The following is a 22034-nucleotide window of genomic DNA, read 5'->3' on the forward strand; positions in this document are numbered from 1 at the left end:
ACTGGGGGCGCAATATTTATATACGGTACCATTTGGTTCGTGTATAAATAAAAATTAGTTATTACAGGAATAGAAACAAGTATGAGGATAAGAAAAATAATGTTTGGATGAAAATTGGGTTATTCCCGGGGATAAGAAAAATATTAGGAAGTTTTATATAAAAAATAAAAGTGTTGGTGGGATAATCGAGAACTACTATTTTCGGCTAAAAAATTAATATTTGAATATAAAGGGAGGGATAAGGGCCTATTCCTATCCCTATCTCCTAAAAAATTAATGTAGAGTAGAAGGACTATCCATGCATTTTACCAGCGACCCCGCGCGCCGCTTTCCCTCTGATTCTTCTGGACGCGTCGTTCGTAATTCCTAGTCGACCGAGAGTTCGTTCTATTTTGTTGTGCCGCCTTCCGCTTTTTTTTTTTTTCTATAATATGACCATCGGCTTCCTCCTCTCCTTTGCGTCCGTAGCATACGCACCATATCTACTGCGCACAGAGAGATCCCTCCTCTCGTTCCTCCTCTCTTGATTGCTACTGAAGATATGCATTCGACGCACCTGCTGCTCGAAGAACCCATCAGGATGGCCTCCGTCCTCGAGCCTTCCAAGCCCGTGCGTCTTCTCTTGCCCTTCTCTCTCTCTCTCGCTCTCTCTCTCTCCACTGTGTTCCCGTTTCGTTTTCTTTTTCTTTCTTCCTCTTACGTCTATGTGATGCTTTTAGCTTTTTTATATATGTATATAACAGAAATATTGCTTCTGCTGTTTTTTTCTTTTCGAAATTCGCCCCCTTCCTTTTCCTTCCCGCCGATGTTTTCATGATAATCGTCCTGTTATTGCTCTCTCTTTACTGACCGCGTGTGTGTGATCGAACGGATCGCCTACAGAGCTTCTTCCCTGCGATGACGAAGATCGTCGGGACGCTGGGCCCCAGGTCGCGCTCTGTCGAGATTATCTCTGCCTGCCTCAAGGCCGGCATGTCTGGTATCCTCGCTACTGCTCTCCTTTTCTTATGATTCATATGCTTCATCTGTTGCTGCTTTATCTACACATTCCAGTATCTCCCTTTAAAATAAAATATGCCTGTGTTAGTTCAATTTAAATCGTGTTCATGAGATGCACCCATGATGCATTGGGTTTAATCGCTCTGTTGATTTTCTCTGTCAGTGGCACGCTTTGATTTCTCGTGGGGGGGCGTGGATTATCACCAGGAAACTCTGGAATATCTGAAACTGGCTATCAAGAGCACCAAAAAGCTGTGCGCTGTGAGTACTTCGTGCACTTGCTCACATTGAAATCTGTAAATATCGGGGGAAAAAAAAGAGAATATCATTGGCTTGATCCTCCAAAATTACAAATACACGAGGCTGTTCTCTTCCTCTCTTTCACAGCTTTCAGTCTATCGGACTAATATTTCATCCTCTGTGAGCTACTCTAGTAAATACTAAACCTAGCTGAGTTACATAATTGCGTGCTTGTTCAAGGTCATGCTAGATACTGTGGGTCCAGAGTTGCAAGTTGCCAACAAGAGTGAAAATGCAATTTCGCTCGAGGAGAATGCATTTGTTGTCTTGACTCCTGATCAGGGACAAGAAGCATCATCAAAGTTGTTGCCCATCAATTTTACCGGACTAGCAAAGGCAAGCAATTTCACTTCCTAAGTTCCTAGTCTACCTTTTGTGGTCACGCTGCCTTCGCTTTACTGTTAAGGCTCGACTTGTTAAATGGCTACTGAGATCTCATTTTTTCTGTCTCAATTCTGCCATTGATCTGTCTCTCAACCACTTGATGAGAATCGGATTTATCTTGTTTATTTTCTGTGGGGCATCTACTTGTGTTGTTCACTGGATCTCAGCTTGCTCTCATGTTTCTTTGCCACTCAATCTTTACTAATTCATATGTTCACACATTTTTACATTCCAAGTTTTATTCTGATCAACACATTTAGGTGTTTTTTATGTCGAACTTTCCAAAAGATTCATATATTTACTAGTTTTACATTCTTATTGGCAAAGTGGTTTTAATGGGTTTTGTGTAAACACATCTTGCTTGTAGATAAATTGAATTAATGAACCTGGTTCGTAAGTGTTGTCACGCAATAAGCAATGTCAACATGGGATATCAGGAAAATTTAATACAAAATAATAAATATCAATTTGCTTTCCAGTTATTTCAACATGAGTTTTCTTATTGAATTTTAGCTGTTTGCAGGCAGTAAAGCCAGGAGACACGATATTCATTGGGCAATACTTGTTCACTGGCAGTGAAACTACTTCTGTTTGGTTGGAGGTATGGTGGCCAGTAGACTTAGCTGCTTAGATTCTTTTTCTTTTTTTCTTTTCTATTTTTCAAGAACGTGGATCTAGGACCCCCTAATAATCCCTGCAAGCAGGGCCAATGTTACCTGGAACGGGATACAGTGTGGTGCGTGGTACTGTTACGGGAATGTAGTTCTCTAGTTTCTTAGGAATGCGGTTTGATGGGGTTAGGGTTATCCAGAATGTTATGCTGAAAATTTTGCTCGTTTAGAATGTCAATACAGATCGACATATATAAAATAGTCAATAACTTACCTTTGTTACCATATAGTCCTTTCTTTCATTACGGTCGGATTGGGAATTCTTTCTTCTAATAAAGACCGCCTCAACCTTTTTCCATATGAGTATGACTCTTTTGTATTTTTTTATCTAGTGAATACATTCCTTTCTTTTGCGATCTGGATCGAGAACCCACCTTGAATCGGTATGTGTGATCCGGATCGCAGTTTGGAGGGGGGTCTGCTCTGTAATCCCGGCAACTCTAAGCGGTACTCATACCCTTGACTTCTCGGGCGAGTGTATGGGATACTAAACACAAGGGCAGATTCCCCTGTGGTCGGATTTTGTATTAGACTAGTAGAGTATCTTGGTTTACCTGACTCTACATTAATTACTTGGTTGATGGCATGCAAAGTGATCAATTCTCCATATGTTTTTTTTTCCTCTATTAATGAAAGTTTGATTGAAGTGATGTAGTTTGCACACACACAGCATGATTTGGAAGAGTTGGAAGATTAATAGGTGTTTTTATTTATGAAACTTATGTGTTGCAATGTTGTGGTATATATTCATCTTTGGTCTGATATTTGATATCTGATTAGAACAATGGAGGAGCTCAATATTGCAGGTGTCCGAATTGAATGGTGATGATGTGATTTGCATGATTAAGAACACAGCGACTCTCACTGGATCTCTATTTACGCTCCATGCTTCTCAAATCCACATTGACTTGCCTACACTTTCTGATGCTGACAAAGACGTAAGGATGTTACGTTGGAAAATTTTCTATACTTTTTTATCTCCCGCTGCTGTCTTTGAACATGACATCTACTTCTACCTGATATTTTTGTAACTGTTGTTGAGCAACTCCTTTATTTTTCTTTTATTTCCACTATCTTATTCCATATTTAGTAATATAATCACATAATGCTTTATTTCCTAGTATACAGTTTGGTTTTCCTTCTTGGCCATGGGCTTGCTTTAATGGTTCTGTATTGATTCCTAGTTTCTGCACTATCTACTGTGTGGAAATATCACAAGAATAAGTAGTTTTCCACCTATTGTTGACCCTCTTTTTTTTTTTCCCCTAAGCATGGAAATTGGTGCACACAAACAAGTTTTTTCTAATGTATCTTGCCTATGTGGTATCTAGATGCTTTTTCAAACTTAATAGCATTACTTTCTGATGTAATTTGGAATGTTGACAACACTTTAGGTCATCAGCAAATGGGGTGTTCGAAATAAGATTGACTTTCTTTCATTATCTTACACAAGGCATGCAGAAGATGTTCGACAGGTAAGGACAAATACCTTTTAATTTATTTTCCTTTTTCTCCTGCAGGTACAGTGTATGGGGAGAGCGCAAGGAGTTGAAAAATAGCTTGGGCCAGTTTACTCTTTGGATCTATTTTGCTTGCTTTTAATGTTTCCAATGTGCTGCCGGCTGTAACCAATAAAAATGCTGTTATTGTGGTATAGGCACGAGAGTTCCTCTCAAATTTGGGTGACCTAAAGCAAACTCAGATATTTGCAAAAGTTGAAAACATAGAAGTAAGTAAAAAACCAATTTGTACCTTGTTGGAGACAGTTCTATTTGACTATTTGAGTGCTCAAGTTCCTAACTAATGCACACTTCTATACTTCTGCAGGGTTTGACTCATTTTGATGAGATTCTTCAAGAAGCAGATGGCATTATCCTTTCACGAGGGAATCTGGGGATTGACCTCCCTCCAGAGAAGGTTGAAAATTTGGGGTTTCTCTTGTCTGTATTAATAATGGTCATGTATTCCTCTTGTTGTGTTGCTTAAATAGATTAATTCATTTCACTGTATGCATGCTTAAATGTCAACACTTTATGCTTCTGTTGATCGTGGAAGATCCAGTCCACTTACTGCAAAACAAAAAAAAATTGTTTATGACAGTAGAATCTCTTCACCTAGTGTATGATTTATTCTTATAATATTTATGCATGAATCTCTTGATTGGGTTGACAGTGGCTCGTGTCTATCTGTGATTGGAGGTAACACTGCATCTGCATGTAACTCGTATACAATTTCACTTTTGGTGTTGCAGCTCAGTGGCGACTGCATGATCAATTCTTGCTAAACTGAAAAAGCAGTTTTTCAACCAATGAGCTATCATTATTTATCTTCAGTAAAGTAGTCTGACAAGTACATGGCCTTCAGATCACTGGGCTATGTATTAGGTCCTTTATTAATCTTCTCTTATCTGGCTCTCTCTCTCTCTCTCTCTCTCTCTCTCTCTCTCTCTCTCTCTCTCTCTCTCTTTGTTGCATTATTGCTTTAGATTCCATTAGCATTGTCATTGACCTCTGGTGTTGCTTGCAGGTGTTTTTATTTCAAAAGGCTGCTCTCTATAAGTGTAACATGGCTGGAAAGCCTGCTGTGATTACTCGGGTTGTGGACAGTATGACTGACAACCTTAGACCTACTCGTGCAGAGGCAACAGACGTTGCTAATGCAGTACTTGATGGTATATAGTGTTTTTACTCTCATGTTTTGGTCTATTTTTCAAATTTATAATCTTTTATTTCATTATCTGATTTTCAAGTATCATCATGATGCAGGTAGTGATGCAATCCTTTTAGGCGCTGAGACTCTTCGGGGATTATACCCTGTTGAAACTATTTCAACTGTGGGTAAAATTTGTGCAGAAGTGAGTCTCTTATTATGAGAGTCTTACAATGTTTTATAAATGTATTTCTATAGTCGAGTGGCAAGGAAAAGATATTGAACAAAATTGTGGAACCTTCATGGGGTAAAATTACCCTGCTCATTGAGGACTAATATGCACATGGTGGTATCCATTGTTGCTAGGGGCATGTGTTCATTCTTGCCATTTTCTCTGCATAATTTTGGTATTCTTTGTCGAAATTGTATTCTTGCAGGCAGAGAAGGTTTTCAACCAGGATTTGTACTTTAAGAAAACTGTAAAATATGTTGGGGAGCCCATGTCGCACTTGGAGTCCATTGCTTCCTCTGCTGTATGTCCTTTTATTCCCTTTTTCATTCTGAACGAAGTTTTCACTAGTCTATAAATGAAAGTTCTTTCACCTTTATATATATTTAGTTATGTAACTTAAATTTCTAGAAAATATTCACTCTTGTAAAGTCATTTTTGTTTGTCTATTGTATAGGTACGTGCTGCTATTAAAGTAAAGGCCTCTGTCATTATTGTGTTCACTTCTTCAGGAAGGACTGCAAGGTACTGTTACAGGAATATATGCAAACTACAGACCTACTCTCCATCCTTTACGGACATGGATAGTTATTGCATTGCATTCTTCATTGATTCTAGGATGTCTCTCATGAGTCATGATATCGTATGTGATGCAGATTGATTGCCAAGTACAGGCCTACCATGCCGGTATTATCTGTCGTCATCCCTCGGCTCAAAACAAACCAGCTTCGCTGGAGTTTCACTGGTGCTTTTGAAGTAAGTGCTTTGCCTTTTCTATTCCCCTACCTTTTCATTCCTTAATATGGTTTATTATTTAAAAGTTGCATTCAGGCCTGGTAACAATATGATCTGACTTCACCTTGAATCCAAAATATCATAGCTGATCGACTTAGGATTGCAGAGCCAAATAGAGAATACCGTAGCACCTTGTGTGGAACAGAATGTCATATTCATTAAAAGGAAATAAAGCTGAACAGGATACGTTATCATTTATCCAGCTTTGCATGCCTGAGATATTGTTCTAATGCCTATCTGGTTAACTTGGGTCCATATAATTGATTCTTCCTCGTGTCCTTGGAATTTGCTCAAAACTTAGGAAGACATTGTTCTCCTCCTACTGGAATGGTTTACCATAATCACATGATGGGCCATTACTAGGAGAGATGATGAAGTCTTGGGCCTGTGCCAACATAGTTGCAAGTTCAAGTTTTGGGGGCAGGCACTTTATATGACAAGCCTGAGGGTTAGGGACTTAGGGCTGGCTCTTTTTAGGAGCTCATTTTGGTGGGACCATAACTTGGTAACCCTCTTGTTTAAGTATATCTATAGAAGCGTTTTGTGTGTGGTAGTCATCGGTGTATTGGTTTACCACTGTAATCTCATGTTCTTTTGATGCTTATTACTTCATTGTTGTTTTACTAATTGTCTTTAACAGAATGACTATTGATGGGAAAATATTTAATGCACAGGCAAGGCAATCCCTCATTGTTAGAGGCCTCTTTCCCATGCTTGCTGATCCTCGTCATCCTGTAAGTCATTTCTTCTTTTCATAAGCATTCACATGTGTAAATATGGACCCATAGGCACATAGTCACACATGCACAAAAGATAAAAGGAAACTTCGCTTATTCACAGAAAGGTATAGATGCATCACATCGGAGGCCTTAATTGATGCTTCTAAGGTTACTAAAACTGTTGGAATTTAATATCATGGATGGACAAACTGATCCTCACTGGGGATGCTGATCCTTTACGTCATAATGGCACAGCCCTTTTACCTATTTCTTGTCCTTCCAGTAGAACAGGGTGACGCTTGTTTGACCACTATCTTGGTTGAGTTTCCTTCTAACTATTCTATTATATGCCTTTAAACTAAAGAATGCATTGATGCTTATAGTTGTAACCTGATATGGACAAACGTGTTATGGACTTCATCGCTGCAATGTAATGTAATTTTGGCTAGAAATAACAGGTAATTGCAAAGTAGTAATAAACGTGCTTGCACCAGCTAAGAATGGGTTACGGTGCTCGGTTCAATGTTCAAGTCGAGATTAATAATTTTGTTGCTTGTACGCGTAAGTCTGTTCCAATCAGTGTTCTCATTTAAGATTTTTTTTTTTTTTTTTTTTTTTTTTTTCTGGGGTTGTGCAGGCCGAGTCTACGAGTGCAACCAATGAATCAGTTCTGAAGGTTGCTCTTGATCATGGTAAGGAATCTGGGGTGATTAAGTCACATGACCGTGTTGTTGTCTGCCAGAAGGTTGGGGATGCTTCTGTGGTGAAGATTATCGAGTTAGAGGACTGATTAGGTGCTATACATGATTAGAGTTGTATCTTCAAGATCTGGAATACGCTCCACGCAGCATCGAAGCTCATTTTGCTCCTAAATATTTAATATTTATTATTTATTTAGTGCCGTGCTGATGGATGGTTTGCTCAAAGTTGGAGCTGTGGTATTATAGACAACTGCTCACAAATTTTGTGACTGGCTGATGATTTTTGCCATATTAAAGTTTTCTGGTTCTGTTTACCCCGATGATAGCATAATTAGGCTGCAAATAGTTCCATCTCGATCTTAAATTTTCTTTTATTTGCTTAACTAAACATTATTTTGTTATAAAAATAAAGCTGTGGTAGTGAGGATGAAGTGACTACCCAGTCTACCTCTGAACTTCTATTTTTTGATGGAATACCTCTGAACTTCTTTTGAGCTGTGGCTATCATCTTTAATTAGTCGTCTTTCCATTGATTGCCCCCGGCGAACTATTTTGATATTTTCAAGAAGGGAAAATCACGCATGTCCATATCAACAAGGTTAAACTGTTTGTTACTAAATGTCAGTATTTTGGAGCTGCTTGGTTGGATTTAATTATAAATATAATACATAATTAAAAGTATATATAATTAAAAATGCAGTAATTATAATTATCTACAATTTATTTTGTTGAATGTAGTAAAGAATGCTAAAATTATATATAATTTGTTTGAGTACGTGCGGTTGAGAAGTGTATTTATAAAAAGAAAAAACTTCAAATACCATCTTGTGGTTTCACACTTTCTCACTTTAGTATTCTGTGGCTTAAAATGTATCAATTTAATACCCTGTGATTTTATTTTTATTTTATATTATCGATTTTACTAAATTTTTTATTAAATCAATGACAAACTTAAAACTAAAGGGTACTAAAGTAAATATTCGATAAACGTAGGTGGGGTGTCTGAAATTTTTTTGTATATAATTTAACAAAATATTAACGAAAAAACTGATAAAAAGATAAAAATGAAACAACAGAATACTAACTTGATACACTTTAAACCATATGGTACTAAAGTGAGAAAGTGTGAAGCCACAGGGGTACTATTTGAAGTTTACCCTTATAAAAATTTGGTGAAATTATGTCAAATTTATCTGAATTACGAATCATCTTGAATTAGTTATCTAACCTTTTTAAAATTTTTATTTTATTATTCAACATTCTCAATTTATTTGATTTGGCCAAGCCAACGGTATTTTGATTTTAAAATATAACTAAATTATTTACTTTAATAAATTTATTATTGCTGAAATTGTATGAAGTATATTTATCAAATTTGTATAAATAAACGATGCATTTAAATTTGAAATCGGCGTATTGTTGATTAATTCAAATTAAATAAATTGTAGGATTGAATAATAAAATTTAAAATTTGACAGATCGCACAACAAACACCAAATGCTCCATAATTTAGATAAGTTTAGTAGATTTTTACCGAAAATGAAATAGTCATCTGTGGTATAACATATCTACAATTTACTGCCATGTGGTTCAAACCACAGTATTTTACTCTCCGGCTTAAGGCTTTCGTAAATAACGACGACAATTTTAAAAAATAATAAAATATTATATTTTATATAATATAGGATGACAAAGTTGTAAATACAATGCCATAGCTTGTGTAGCACTCGATTAATTTCTGCATATTAGAATTCTATAGATAGCTTTGTGAAGTTTTATACAAAAAGATAAAACAACATATTAAAAATTTTGGAGTTCTTCTCAACATAATTTACCATTTGAACTTTAAAATGCTAAACTTTACATTTAAATAATTTGGTTGGAATTAATCATAAAATTGTTAGTTCCATTAATTTGGTTAGATGTTGGCTAGTTACATGGTGAAAGAATAAGTGAGATGACCGCTTTTGTCAGTTCATGAGTTTAGCTAGCAGCTATTTTTTAGTTTTTGATGTTGATTTTTTTTTTTTTTTGAGAGAAAAGTAGTTTTTGATGTTGAATTTTTTTTTTTTTTTTTGAGAGAAAAGTAGCACGCTATCTGCTTTCTTTATTTTATTTAGAAATAAATTTAGCTAAAAATGTGAAGCAACTAAAATTTGAACTTGGAACCTCGAATACCAACCACCAAGCTTTTAGCCACTTGCACTAGGATGTTGAATATAAATTAGGAAAATAAACATAAAATTTATTTAAACTATGGACTACTTAAATTTGGCTATTGAAACTTTCACATTTTAATATTATCATCCAATCTTTTAACTTATTTGATTTGAAACAATCAATAATACTATAACTAAAAAATTTAAACTAATTACTTGCTTTAATAAAATTATAATTATAAAAATTATATAAAATATACTAACTAAATACGCAAAGATAGATAGTATATTCAAATTTTAAAATTAAAAATATCATTAATTAATTTAAATCAAAGCAATTGAAAGATTAGATAGTAAAGTTAAAATTTTAAAATGTTTGATAGTCAAAATCAAATTGTCCATGGTGAGGCTCAATTCCATAAGTTTTCGTTTTTACCTATAAATTATAATACTTCTATAATTCAGATGGCAAATTGCAAACATGATAAAGTTTAAATAAAGAGGAGAGAACAAAAGTCAAGACAAAGAAAATGAAGGGGCTGCTAGGTATTATACCAGGATGGCAATATGCTGGTGAATGATCTAGCACATAATTTATAGAAACCAATCAAACTTTTTTTTTTTTTTTTTTTGACATGAGCAAGAAATTAATTGTGTTTTGCAGTACTTATTAATTTGGTCTTCAGTAAGGAGTAGAATTAGTGATTTTTCTATCTTTTTTCTTCTTTGCTTTTATTTGTTTTTTTAATTTTGATTACCTTCAATATTTTTTGAGACCGCATTACCTCAACCTTTGCAATCAAATTCATTTGCTAAATAAATAAAACGGTCAAATTCATTTGCTAAATGAATAAAACGGATAGCGTGTTACCTTGTTTTTAAAAAAAATATTTCAACTTCACTATCCAAAGACAGTAACTAGGCTGAAATACTATCAATAGCACCAAGTTGTTGGTGCTATTAGTTTTTTAGTCCTTGTATTGAAAAATATAAGGTTAGAATAATATAGGCCTCCAAGAGTTGAGTGAGTGGTTGGTTGAATTGCATAATCTAACGGATAAAAATAATCAAAGAGATCAATCTAACGGCAGAAAACTTAATAGCATCAAGTGCTTGATGCTATCGATAGCATAGCAGCCGGACTCCTAGGCTGCGTTTGGTTGGAGGGATATCCCAGAACAAGGCGGGATATCCCTCCAAACAAAATGTATTTTGGAACAACCGGGTTGTTCCCGGAACAACCCGTTAAGCCGGGAACAACCCGGTAAACTTGTTCTCCCTAAAAGGGAGAACAAGCCGGAACAAGAGTTTGGGCTTTTTTTTTTCTTTTTTTTTTTTTTCTGGCCTTTTAATTTTTTATACTTTATTTTAATTAATTTCAAATAAATTAAATGAATGCTCAAATTTAATAAATAAATATAAATAAATATATTAGTATAAATATTATTTTAATTAGTATAAATATTTTTTTTATGATAATATATTATACTTAAATTTTATTATATAATATAAATTAATTAAATTTGATATATATTATATTTTATTAAGTTTTATTATTTATATATTAATATTTAATTATTTTATTTTATATTAATTATTATATACATAAAATCTTTTTTTCATATATTATATATATATTTTAATTTGTATTGAAATTTATACTTAAATTTTTATGATAATATATTTATACTTAAATTTTATTATATAATATAAATTAATTAAATTTGATATATTTTTTATTTTATTAAACTCTATCATTTATACTTTAATATTTAATTATATATATTTTTTTTATTTGTATTGAAATTTATACTAATTATTAATTAAAAATATAGGGATATTGTTAGTATTATACTTTATTCATTAATATATTATGAATAAATTATATAAAATAAATTATTACATAAAATAAATTATTATATATAATAAAATAAAATATATTATTTTAAATTAGATTCTTACATAAAATATTATATTATAAATTACTATATGAAATAATTTTATAAATAATTTTATATAAAATATACTAATATAAATTAATTATTTTATTTTTCAAAATATATTTAGACGTTGTTCTAGACTTTTTATCCAAACGTTGTTAAGAATATCCTCTAGAATATCCTCGAATGCATCCAAACACAAATTTACAATTGTTCTATTTTGTACCGAAATATTCTCTGTTCTCGGAAATAACAAAAATTGTTCTTCAAAATTTAGTTCTCCAACCAAACGCAGCCCTAAAGACAGACTTCTTTTCCCAGTGATGTTGTTATTATCATTATTTTTTTTAACACTACAAATCTAAAAAATATTACCTAAATCCTAAAATTGAGGATGGTAAGATTACCAACTTCAGACTTACTAGCGCTGCGAGGCTCTGGTTTCCCTAATAATACAAGCGCACACAAAGAAGCTGCGAGGCTGGTTTCGTTTGTTTGGCTGCTTGCATGGTTGAGGTTGTTGATTTTGGTGAGGAATTGCAGTCACTGCATTGGCTTGCTGACTCCTCTACTCTTGCTGTTTGTGGTGGTTGAGGAAGTGATGGTGGTCGGTGGAGGAGGCGGCCGCAGCATGGCCTCCGGCCGCGTCGCTGGCGGTGGTGGAGAGTAGTTCGAGCTCCTTCTGGCGGAGGAGGAGTAGCATGCGGTCGTTGTCGAGGCGGAGGCGGTCGTTGTCGAGCTTCATGCGCTCCATCTCGTGCTCCTTGTTGGTGCTGAAGCGCAGCCACTTGAAGCGCTGCCGCTCCAGCTGGAACGCCCGGCACTGATACCCCACCCGCTGCTCCTCCAGCTCCGCCGCTCTCCTCCTCACCCACTGCATCATCGCCCCCCCTCCTCCTTCCCCGGCCGCCGCCGCCGCCGCCGCCATGCCCATCAGCTCGCTCCGCAGCTCCTGAAGCCGGGCGGACGCCGTCGTCGACGACTGCAGCGACAGCGACAGCCGGGGCGTTCTCTTCTGCCTCTTCGATGCCGTCACGACTGCCTTCATGTCCTCGACGTCCCCGCCGCGGTCCTCCTCGTTCCTGTCGTCCTCCAGCGGGTCGTCGTCCGCCAGCCGGTCGTCGTCGTCCTCCTCCTCCTCATCCTCCTCCTCCTCCTCCTCGTTATTGCTCCTATCCTCGTCGGCGTCGTTGTCCTCGCCCTCGTCCTCGTCCTCGTCCTCCTCGGCGGGCTGATGATGGCGACCATCGTTCGCTCCCGCGGCGGCGGCCTTGCCGATCGCCTCCTCCTCTCGGCTTGCGCCGGGGCCGGCCGGGTGGTGGAAGCAGCTGGTCTGCCGATCCGACAGCTGCGGAAGGCTAGGCATCCGGGACGGCTGCGCTGCTGGTGCCGCTGGCGGACCGGCTGCGCAGGAGGGGTTCGCGCTTCCGGCGTTGTGATAGGCGCACATCTCCGGGAAGAAGAGGTGCTTGGAGCTGAGGAGCTTGCGGGCCTCCTCCCTGGCCTTTGCGGGGAGGTGGTCCATGGTGTCGAGGAGGGACGGATTCTCCACCACCCGGCACGCCGTCCCCTTCCCCAGAAGATCGATCACCCTCTTGTACCTCTTGTTCAGGTCGTTGAACTTGTCCTCGCACTGCTGCGGCGACACGCAGAACCCCTTCTCCATCATCGCCCTCGACACCGACTTCCATTTCCCCTTCTTCTGTTGCTGCTGCTGCTGCGACGCCGAGGCCGAGGCCGAGGCCGCACCGCCTCCTCTGGTGTTCGCTCCCCTGGAGGAGGAGGACGAGGAGGCGGGGGGCGGTAATTGGATATTATTGTGGTCGCCGCCTTCCCCTCCTCCTCCGTCGTCCCCGACGCTGTACACGACCGAGATGAGGAGGCGGACCATGCTATCGGTCCACTTCATCCTCGTCCAGGGGCACGGCGATTGGGACGTCAGCGACGCGCCCCCCCGCTTCGCCGCCCCATGATCGCCAGCACCGCCGCCCTCTCGAAACTCGGGCTCGCCCTCCGGGGAGTGCTGAGCCTGCTGCTGTCTCCCCCGGACGCCGTAGCTCGCGTAGGAGGATTGTCTCAAGGAGGAATGATGTCCAGCTAGCTGCTGGTTTTGGGGCTGCTGGAAGGGCGACACGTACTGCTGCTGCTGCTGCTGCTGCTGAGGGTGTGCGTTTAGTAGGGGCATCTCCAGCCCCAGCATTCCTGCTGCCCCTCCTATGCTCCTCGGGAGCATCCCTCCACCGCCCATGCCGTGATGATCACCTCCTGCCTCCATGGGCTTTCAATTAAGCAACCAACCAACCAACCAACCGGTAGTTCACTCGCTCGTTCCTCCGTTTGATTAAGCACGCGTGCGCCGTCCAAAAAAGCTCGATTCTTATGCTTCTTCGGCATATCACCGCTTCCTTTCTTCGTCCTTTGTCAGCAGAGTAACGATTATAGATAGGCGAGTACCGAAACCCGAGGGTGGGGTGGGGAAGGACCTGCGGCGTGTAATAGACTTGTGGGTGCCGCCGGTATTAGGAGGTTGGTAGAGCAGTAACAGCAGGCTGGATGGGCGGTTTTCTTCCCTTCCCATTTTTTAAAGTTTTTCTGTGTTTTAAAATTTTCCATTAATTAAATGAGGGGGGGTATATGGATCGACCGATTCTTCTCGCGCGCAGAGGGTGTGGGGATAACTTGGATTGGGCTCTTTGGCATTGCAAATACAGCTGCTAGGATTTGCCCATGGTTTTGGATGCCAAATCCGGTAGTCAGAAGTCCCCACAGATTTGAGCAAATAAAGTGACCTAACGGGTACTGGGCACTGTTCCTTGCCTTTTCCTTTTTTAATCAACTCTATCCTTCTGTATGTTGAATCATAATAAGCTCCCTAAATATTCTAAATTACACAAGTCGATTTAGATTTATACACTTTTAGCATACTTAATTTCTTCCGTGTATAGTCTTTAACAACATCAAGTCTTTCATATATTCCAAATACAATATTATTAACAACACCAAGTCATTAATTCAATTTCACTCAACATAATTCATGAACAACTAAAACTAAACAATCTTTTAAAAATCAAAGATCTGAACATTAGATTTCAGCTTGAAGTTGTAAATCTTGTTCTAGGTAGTCTTTTTAAAAAATTATATTTCTATAAAATTTAAGTTATCATATTCATTTTTTCAAAAATTCTTCCTTTTATAAATATATTCTTACATGTATATGCAATATCATCTAACACATTCCTACAATACAGGAGGTGGCCCCCTCAACCTTTATATATATATATATATATATATATATATATATATATATATATATATAGCAGGACTGCTGTGCTCTCAGGAGCACGGAGGCCTCTATACTCCTGAGCCGTTTTCGNACCGGAGCAAACGTTCAAATTGCCACGTTTTTATAGATTTAGTGGACTTTAAAACTATCTTTTAAGAAATATGATATATTTTGTTCTAGTTAAAGAAACTAGATTTTAGAATTACAATATCGTAGTGAAAATACTCTAAAAATAAAAGTAGGTAACTAAAATCGGGGGGAAGCAAGTGATCCATTTATTATAACTTTTTAGCGTATTAAATAAAAGATCCATGAAGTTTATGGGATCTAGTTTAGATTACCTCGACTAGCTTAAAATTATTGATTTTGAGCCCCTTCGATCACTAGGCAAATGATATCGAAAAATCGCAAAATTTATTTTCTAGGTACTTCAAATATTCTAGATCATGTTTAATGGAGCCGATCGACGATTAGAAAGTCGCAACATCGAAAATGAGCTGGAAGCACGGAAGGCTCCGTGCTTCAAATAGCATAGTAGCCTCACACTATATATATATATATATATATATATATATATATATATATATATATATATATATATTAGACAGATAGATAGAATGTTATCTGTTTCGTTTATTTCATTTAGAGATAAACTTAGCCATAAATATGAACCAACTAGAATTCGAATTTAGAATCTCGAATACCAACCACCAAATCTTTTGCCACTTGCACTAGGAACGATAGGTACCTTTATAAAATTTATTAGTCCCGCACCTTGAAATAGGGGTGTAATGTCTGCTGTGCTGGGCACGGCCCATATTTTTCGTGCTGATTCGGGCTAGGGACAAGCCTGACCTGGCCCGGTTTCAAATTCCGGCCGAGCCGTGCCGAGCCGAAGCTACCAAATGTTTGGCCCAGCACGGCCCTTCGGCCCGGGCCGTGCTTCGGGCCAGCCCCTAAAGAATTTTATTTTTTTATTTTTTTAAAAAATATATAGTCCAATTTGCATAAAAAATCTATTAGTTTTGAGCTTTTGCAAAGATAAGCTGTCTTTTTGAATTTTGCAGATTTGGGCCGAATTTTTAGAAAGATGATCAAATTATTCCTCTTTTAAAATGCATAAAAATTATATATTTTAAATGCCTAGAAAAATACAACTGTTAAACCATTAAGTGTAAAATTTCTTAAAAATAACAACTTAAGCCATAATTACATGTACCTTTCTTATGAAATGAAAATTTTCATTCAAGACGAAATAAAAAAAATAAAGTATAATTATTAATAAGATGGAGGATGGATGAGATCAGCCGAGTGGTCTCAGTTTGAGCAGTGAATGAGACTGGGAGTTGGATTTCACTATTTTTTACTTGTTCGGAAAGCTTTCGCTTCGCACCTTCCCCTGAGAGTTGAGCTTGCAACATCTTTTCAAATAGTACTACATGCTCTTCCAAATAGTGCAATATTTGTATAAGTAGTGCAATATATGCATTGTTAATATATATTTTGCATGATTTTTACACTAAATTACGTACAGTTTAGTACATTACACGAAAATAATATAATATATTATAACATATTATAAAAATAATACAATATATGTACAAACGGTGCACATTTTATACTATTTGTACAGATATTTACACTATTTGTGTAAACGTTCTACTATTATGAGATAATGTTACACCATTTAGGTGTGTATTGCACTCTTTTTTAAAAAAAATTAAATTTTATTGCATATTAAATAAAATGTTAAATTTTTCGAAAATGACAACTGCCAAGTCATAATTACATATATCTTTCTCGTGAAACGAGAATCCTCATTCAAGACAAAATAAAAAAATAAAATATAATTAATAAAATAAAAGAGTGCAACATTCTCTCAAATAGTGCAATATATATATAAGTAGTGCAATATATGCATTATTAATACACATTTTGCATAATTTTTACACTAAATTACGTACAATTTAGTATATCACACGAAAATAATATAATATATGCACCGTTTGTACATATGCATCGTACGTAATTTACGCAAAAATTATATTATTTTTGCATAATATACTAAACTGTACGTAATTTAGTGTAAAAATCATGCAAAATGTGTATTAACAATGCATATGTTGCACTATTTATACAGATATTATACTATTTGAAAAAACATGCTGCACTATTTGAGAGTATCTTGCACTCTTTCATTTTATTAATTAATTTTTATTCTTTTTATTTTGTCTTGAATGAGATTTCTCGTTTCACGAGAAAGCTACATATAATTATGACTTAGCAGTTGTAATTTTTAAGAAATTTGACACTTTATTTAATAGACAATGAAATTTAATTTTCAAAAAGAAAGAGTGCAACACACATCTAAATAGTACAACATCCTCTCATAATAGTGCAACATTTATATAAATGATGTAAATATCTGCACAAAGTGTAAAATATGCACCGTTTGTACATATATTATATAATTTTTATAGTATATTGTAATATATTATATTATTTTCATATAATATACTAAACTGTACGTAATTTAGTGTAAAAATCATGCAAAATGTGTATTTAATAATACATATGCTGCACTACTTATACCGATATTGCACTATTTGAAAGAGTATGTTGTACTATTTGAGAGAATCTTGCACTATTTTATTTTATTAATTATTTTTTATTCTTTTCATTTTGTCTTGAATGAAATTTTTTCGTTTCACGAAAAAGATATATGTAATTATAACTTAGCAATTGTCATTTTAAAAAAATTTGACACTTTATTTAATATGCAAGAAAATTTAATTTTCAAAAAAAAGAGTGCAACACATATCTAAATAGTGCAATATCTTCTTATAATAGTGTAACGTTTACACAAATAATATAAATATCTGTACAAATAGTGTAAAATATGCACCGTTTATACACATATTGTATTATTTTTATACAATATGTTATAATATATTATAATATTTTTGCCTAATATACTAAACTATACATAATTTAGTGTAAAAATAATGTAAAATGTTCATTAACAATGCCTATGTTGCACTACTTTTACATATATTGCAATATTTGAAAGAGCATGTTGCACTATTTGAGATGATGTTGCACTTTTTTATTTTATTAATTATACTTTATTCTTTTTATTTTGTCTTAAATAAAAATTCTCGTTTCACGATAAAGGTACATATAATTATGGCTTAACAGTTGTCATTTTAAAAATTTTTTACACTTATGGCTTAGCAATTGTATTTTTTTAGACATTTAAAGTATATAATTTTTATGCATTTTAAAAAAGAGGTAGTTTGGTCATCTTTCTGAAAATTCGGTCCAAAACTGTAAAAATCTAAAAAGACGACCTACTTTTGCATAAACTTAAAACTAATAGATTTTTTTATACAAATTGGCCAAATATATAAAATTTAAAAATAAACAAATAATTTTTTCTATTTAAAATTTAAAATTTATAAAAATAATTATAATATAACAAATATTTGAATTTTTTAAAAATATATTTATTTTTATTTTTTTTGAAAAAAAAAAATTATAGTGCAAGTTTTGTGCTTGTTTGGTCCATTGGATCAAAAACCTCCTCCCAAGGTACCTTGGAAGGAGATCTATCTCCGATCAACCCCAAGGCCCAAGGCACTTGGGCCTTAGGGTTCGGGCCGTGCTGGCCCGGCTGGCAGGACGTAAGCTGGCCATACCGTGCCAGGCCACGGGCCTCCTTTCAGCCCGACCAGTATCGAACCATGCCTAACCAGGCCGAGCCTTCGGGCCCAAAAATATTGGCCCAGCACGGCCCGGTCCAATGCTTCAGTAGCCATGCCTAGCTATGGCCTGGCAAGTCTGGGCGGCCCGATCCACTGGACTTTGGTCGATGATACTATCGAGACCCAATTTTGATCACTCAGTATTTCCCGTAAAATCTCATTTGACAAGGTATAAGTTGGACTAAAATCTTTAGATGCATTAGTTTGAACTTTCGGGTGCGTGACAGGGTCAGTACCCATTTTGCTCTCTTTTGCAATCGTGTATTTTTGAAGTTTTATTCTTTCAATAAAATCTTCCGTCTAAGCAACTACCTTAGAAGACTTCTTACCTGAAGTGCAGCACCATGAGGATGCTGATTTTCTTTTTTTTTTTTCTTTTCCCCTTTTTATTTTCTCTCCCTCCTCCTTTAGTCGTGTTTGCAATAAAATAATGCTTATATAGGATGAAACAATTCTAATCATAATAATAATAAAAAAATGATTAGATTCAAGTTCATACAATCCTAATAGCTCTCGTGTTAGCCATTAAATTTTTGAGTAAATAATTATAGTTCAAATATACAATATATCCATTCATAAATGTAAGTCGGTGGACCTCATGAAAACCCATGCAAATAAAAAAAAAAAGAGGGCCTCATTCCAGCCTATTAAATATTATCGTTTGGACCCAATAAATTAAAGTGGACTTGATCAACGACGGCCCATCCACATCCTATAAAATGTCTATTCGAAATTTGATTTCAAATTACAACCCATTCAAAATTCGATTTCGAATTTCGAATTCCCAACCAATTTCCAAAATACCCTCCAACCATCAAACAACCCATTCAAAATTCGATTTCTAATTTCAAATTCCCAACCAACTCCCAAAATATTTTCCACAACTCATTCAAAATTCGATTTCGAATTTCGAATCAATTTCCAAAATATCTTCCAATCATCCAACAACCCATTCAAAATTCGATTTCAAATTTCGAATTTCCAACCAACTCCCAAAATATCTTCCACAACTCATTCAAAATTCGATTTCGAATTTCAAATCAATCCTCAAAATATCCTCCAACCATCGAACAACCCATTCAAAATTCGATTTCGAATTTTGAATTTCCAACCAATCCCAAATATCTTTCAACCAACCACAACAACCTATTCAAAATTCAATTTCGAATTTCGAATTCCTCGAAATATCTCTCACCACCCCTCCCATTATAAATACGAGAATCGAGATCAATACAGGGGAGGATATGATTTTACAGAGAAGAAAAAACAAAGATAGATTGCTACACACATTCCCACGTACAAAATATTCAAAGAATGAGAGATCACTGAGCCGCGGAAAGGAGGAGAGATCACTCGAGCCGCTAAAAGGAGGAGAAATCGCTGAGCCGCGGAAAGGAGGAGAGATTACTCGAGCCGCTGAAAGGAGGAGAGATCGCTGAGCCGCGGAAAGAAGGAGAGATCGTTGAGCCGCTTCATCCAATCCATAGTAAAAAAAAAAAGAAAAAGAAAGAAAATAAGACAATAATAAAACACCAAAAAAAAATCTCATCTTCCCCCCGCCCCTTTTTTTTTTTTCTTTTTTTAGTCCTACTACCGTAGTCATCCATACCGTCTAGATGACTTCGATGGGAGAGTGGAGGGGAGCCAATGGCTTCCCGTTTCTTCGGACCTCTCAATACCCCATTCGAAGTTGTTGAGGATGGAATGGGTGATCTACATTGCCGCGACCACCCGAACATCGATGGTTCGATACTTTCGAAAGAAAAGGGGAAGGGAATCTTTGATTCCCCGTTTCTTCAGACCCTTCAATATTTCTTCGAAAATGTCAAATCAAATCCGATTGTCGAACAGATCGACGCCACCGTCATCAACTTCACCGACGACATCTACTGCATTGCCAGTTTGATAATTTTGAAAGAAGATGTGAGGGGAATCTTTGATTTCCCGTTTTTTCGGACCCTTAAACATTTCTTCGAAAATATCAAATCAAATCCGACGGCCAAACAAATCCGCACTACCGTCATAAACTTCATCGACATCATCTACAACACCGATGGTTTGATACTTTCGAAAGAAGAGGGAAGGGGAATCTTTGATTCCCTGTTTCTTCGGACCCTTCAACATTTCTTTGAAAATGTCAAATCAAATCCGACCGAACAAATCCACGCCACGGTCATCAACTTCGTCGATGTCATCTGCAGCATCGCAAGAAGAGGGGAGGGAATCTTTGATTCCTCGTTTCTTCGGACCTCAAATCAAAATTAAAACGAGGATTTCTTCAGACCCCAAATTGGAATCAAAACGGAAATTTCTTCAGACCCCAAATCAAGATCAAAACGGGAGTTTGTTCGGACCCCAAATCAAAATTAAAACGAAAATTTTTTCGAACCCCAAATTGGAACCAAAACAAAAATTTTTCGGACCCCAAACCAAGATCAAAACGGGAATTTCTTCGGACCCCAAATCAAAATTAAAACGAAAATTTCTTCGGACCTGAATTCAAATTGGAAAATCAAAACGGGAATTTCTTCGGACCCCAAATCCAAATCGAAATAAAAATGAAAATTTCTTCGGACCCCAAATCCAAATCGAGATCAAAAAGGGACTTTTTCGGACTCCAAATCAAATTGCAAAATCAAAAGGGGATTTCTTCGGACCCCAAATCCAAATCAAAATCAAAACGGGGATTTCTTCGAACCCCAAATCTAAATCGAGATAAAAAAGGGGAATTTCTTCGAACCCTAAATCAAACCAAACCAAAACCCAAATAAATAAAATCAAAATCAAATCCAAACCCAAACCCATATCAAGTCCACATCCAAACTTAACCCAAACCAAGTCCACAAATAAACCCAAACCCAAACCAAATCAAATCAAACCCAAACGAAACCTAACCCAAACCAAGTCCACAAATAAACCCAAATCCAAACCAAATCAAATCCAAAATCAAACCAAACCAAAATAAAATCCAAACCAAATCAAATCCAAACCCAAACCCAAACCCAAACCCAAAATCAAATACAGTCCACAAATAAACCCAAACCCAAAATCCAAATCAAATCCAAACCCAAAACCAAATACAGTCCGCAAATAAACCCAAACCCAAAACCCAAATCAAATCCAAATCTAAACCCAAATCAAGTCCACATCCAAACCTAACCTAAACCAAGTCCACATAAAGAACCCAAACCCATTCCACAAATAAAATCCAAACCCAACCTAAACCAAGTCTATAAATAAAACCAAAATCCAAACCGAAACCCCAACCCAAAATCAAAACCCAAACCCAACTCAAATCAAATCCACAATCCTAATCTAAACCCAAAACCCAAATCCAACTTCCAACTTAAGCTTATGAACCTAAACCATACCTAAGTTCGTGAACCAAATCCCAAATCCTATATCCAAGTTCATGAATCAAGTCTCATAAACCAAAACTCA

At 36.4% G+C, this 22034-nt stretch overlaps 2 protein-coding genes across 2 annotated transcripts; one reads left to right on the top strand and one right to left on the bottom strand.

Annotated features, from left to right (window-relative positions):
* Positions 399–7761, top strand: LOC109726809 (pyruvate kinase 1, cytosolic-like). Its single transcript, XM_020256600.1, has 16 exons — positions 399–610; positions 883–979; positions 1163–1260; positions 1480–1635; positions 2207–2284; positions 3161–3292; positions 3749–3829; positions 4012–4083; positions 4182–4271; positions 4881–5025; positions 5120–5208; positions 5441–5536; positions 5690–5757; positions 5889–5988; positions 6702–6761; positions 7384–7761. Exons 1-16 carry the CDS (start codon positions 542–544, stop codon positions 7534–7536), a joined length of 1584 nt encoding a protein of 527 aa, XP_020112189.1. The 5' UTR covers positions 399–541; the 3' UTR covers positions 7537–7761.
* LOC109726133 (ankyrin repeat and KH domain-containing protein mask-like) lies at positions 11738–14133 on the bottom strand. The gene has a single exon (XM_020255569.1). The coding sequence runs from the start codon at positions 13819–13821 to the stop codon at positions 12115–12117; it is 1707 nt and encodes a 568-aa protein (XP_020111158.1). The 5' UTR covers positions 13822–14133; the 3' UTR covers positions 11738–12114.

This window comes from Ananas comosus, linkage group 21 (genome assembly GCF_001540865.1).
Source record: "Ananas comosus cultivar F153 linkage group 21, ASM154086v1, whole genome shotgun sequence".
Classification (NCBI taxonomy): domain Eukaryota; kingdom Viridiplantae; phylum Streptophyta; class Magnoliopsida; order Poales; family Bromeliaceae; genus Ananas; species Ananas comosus.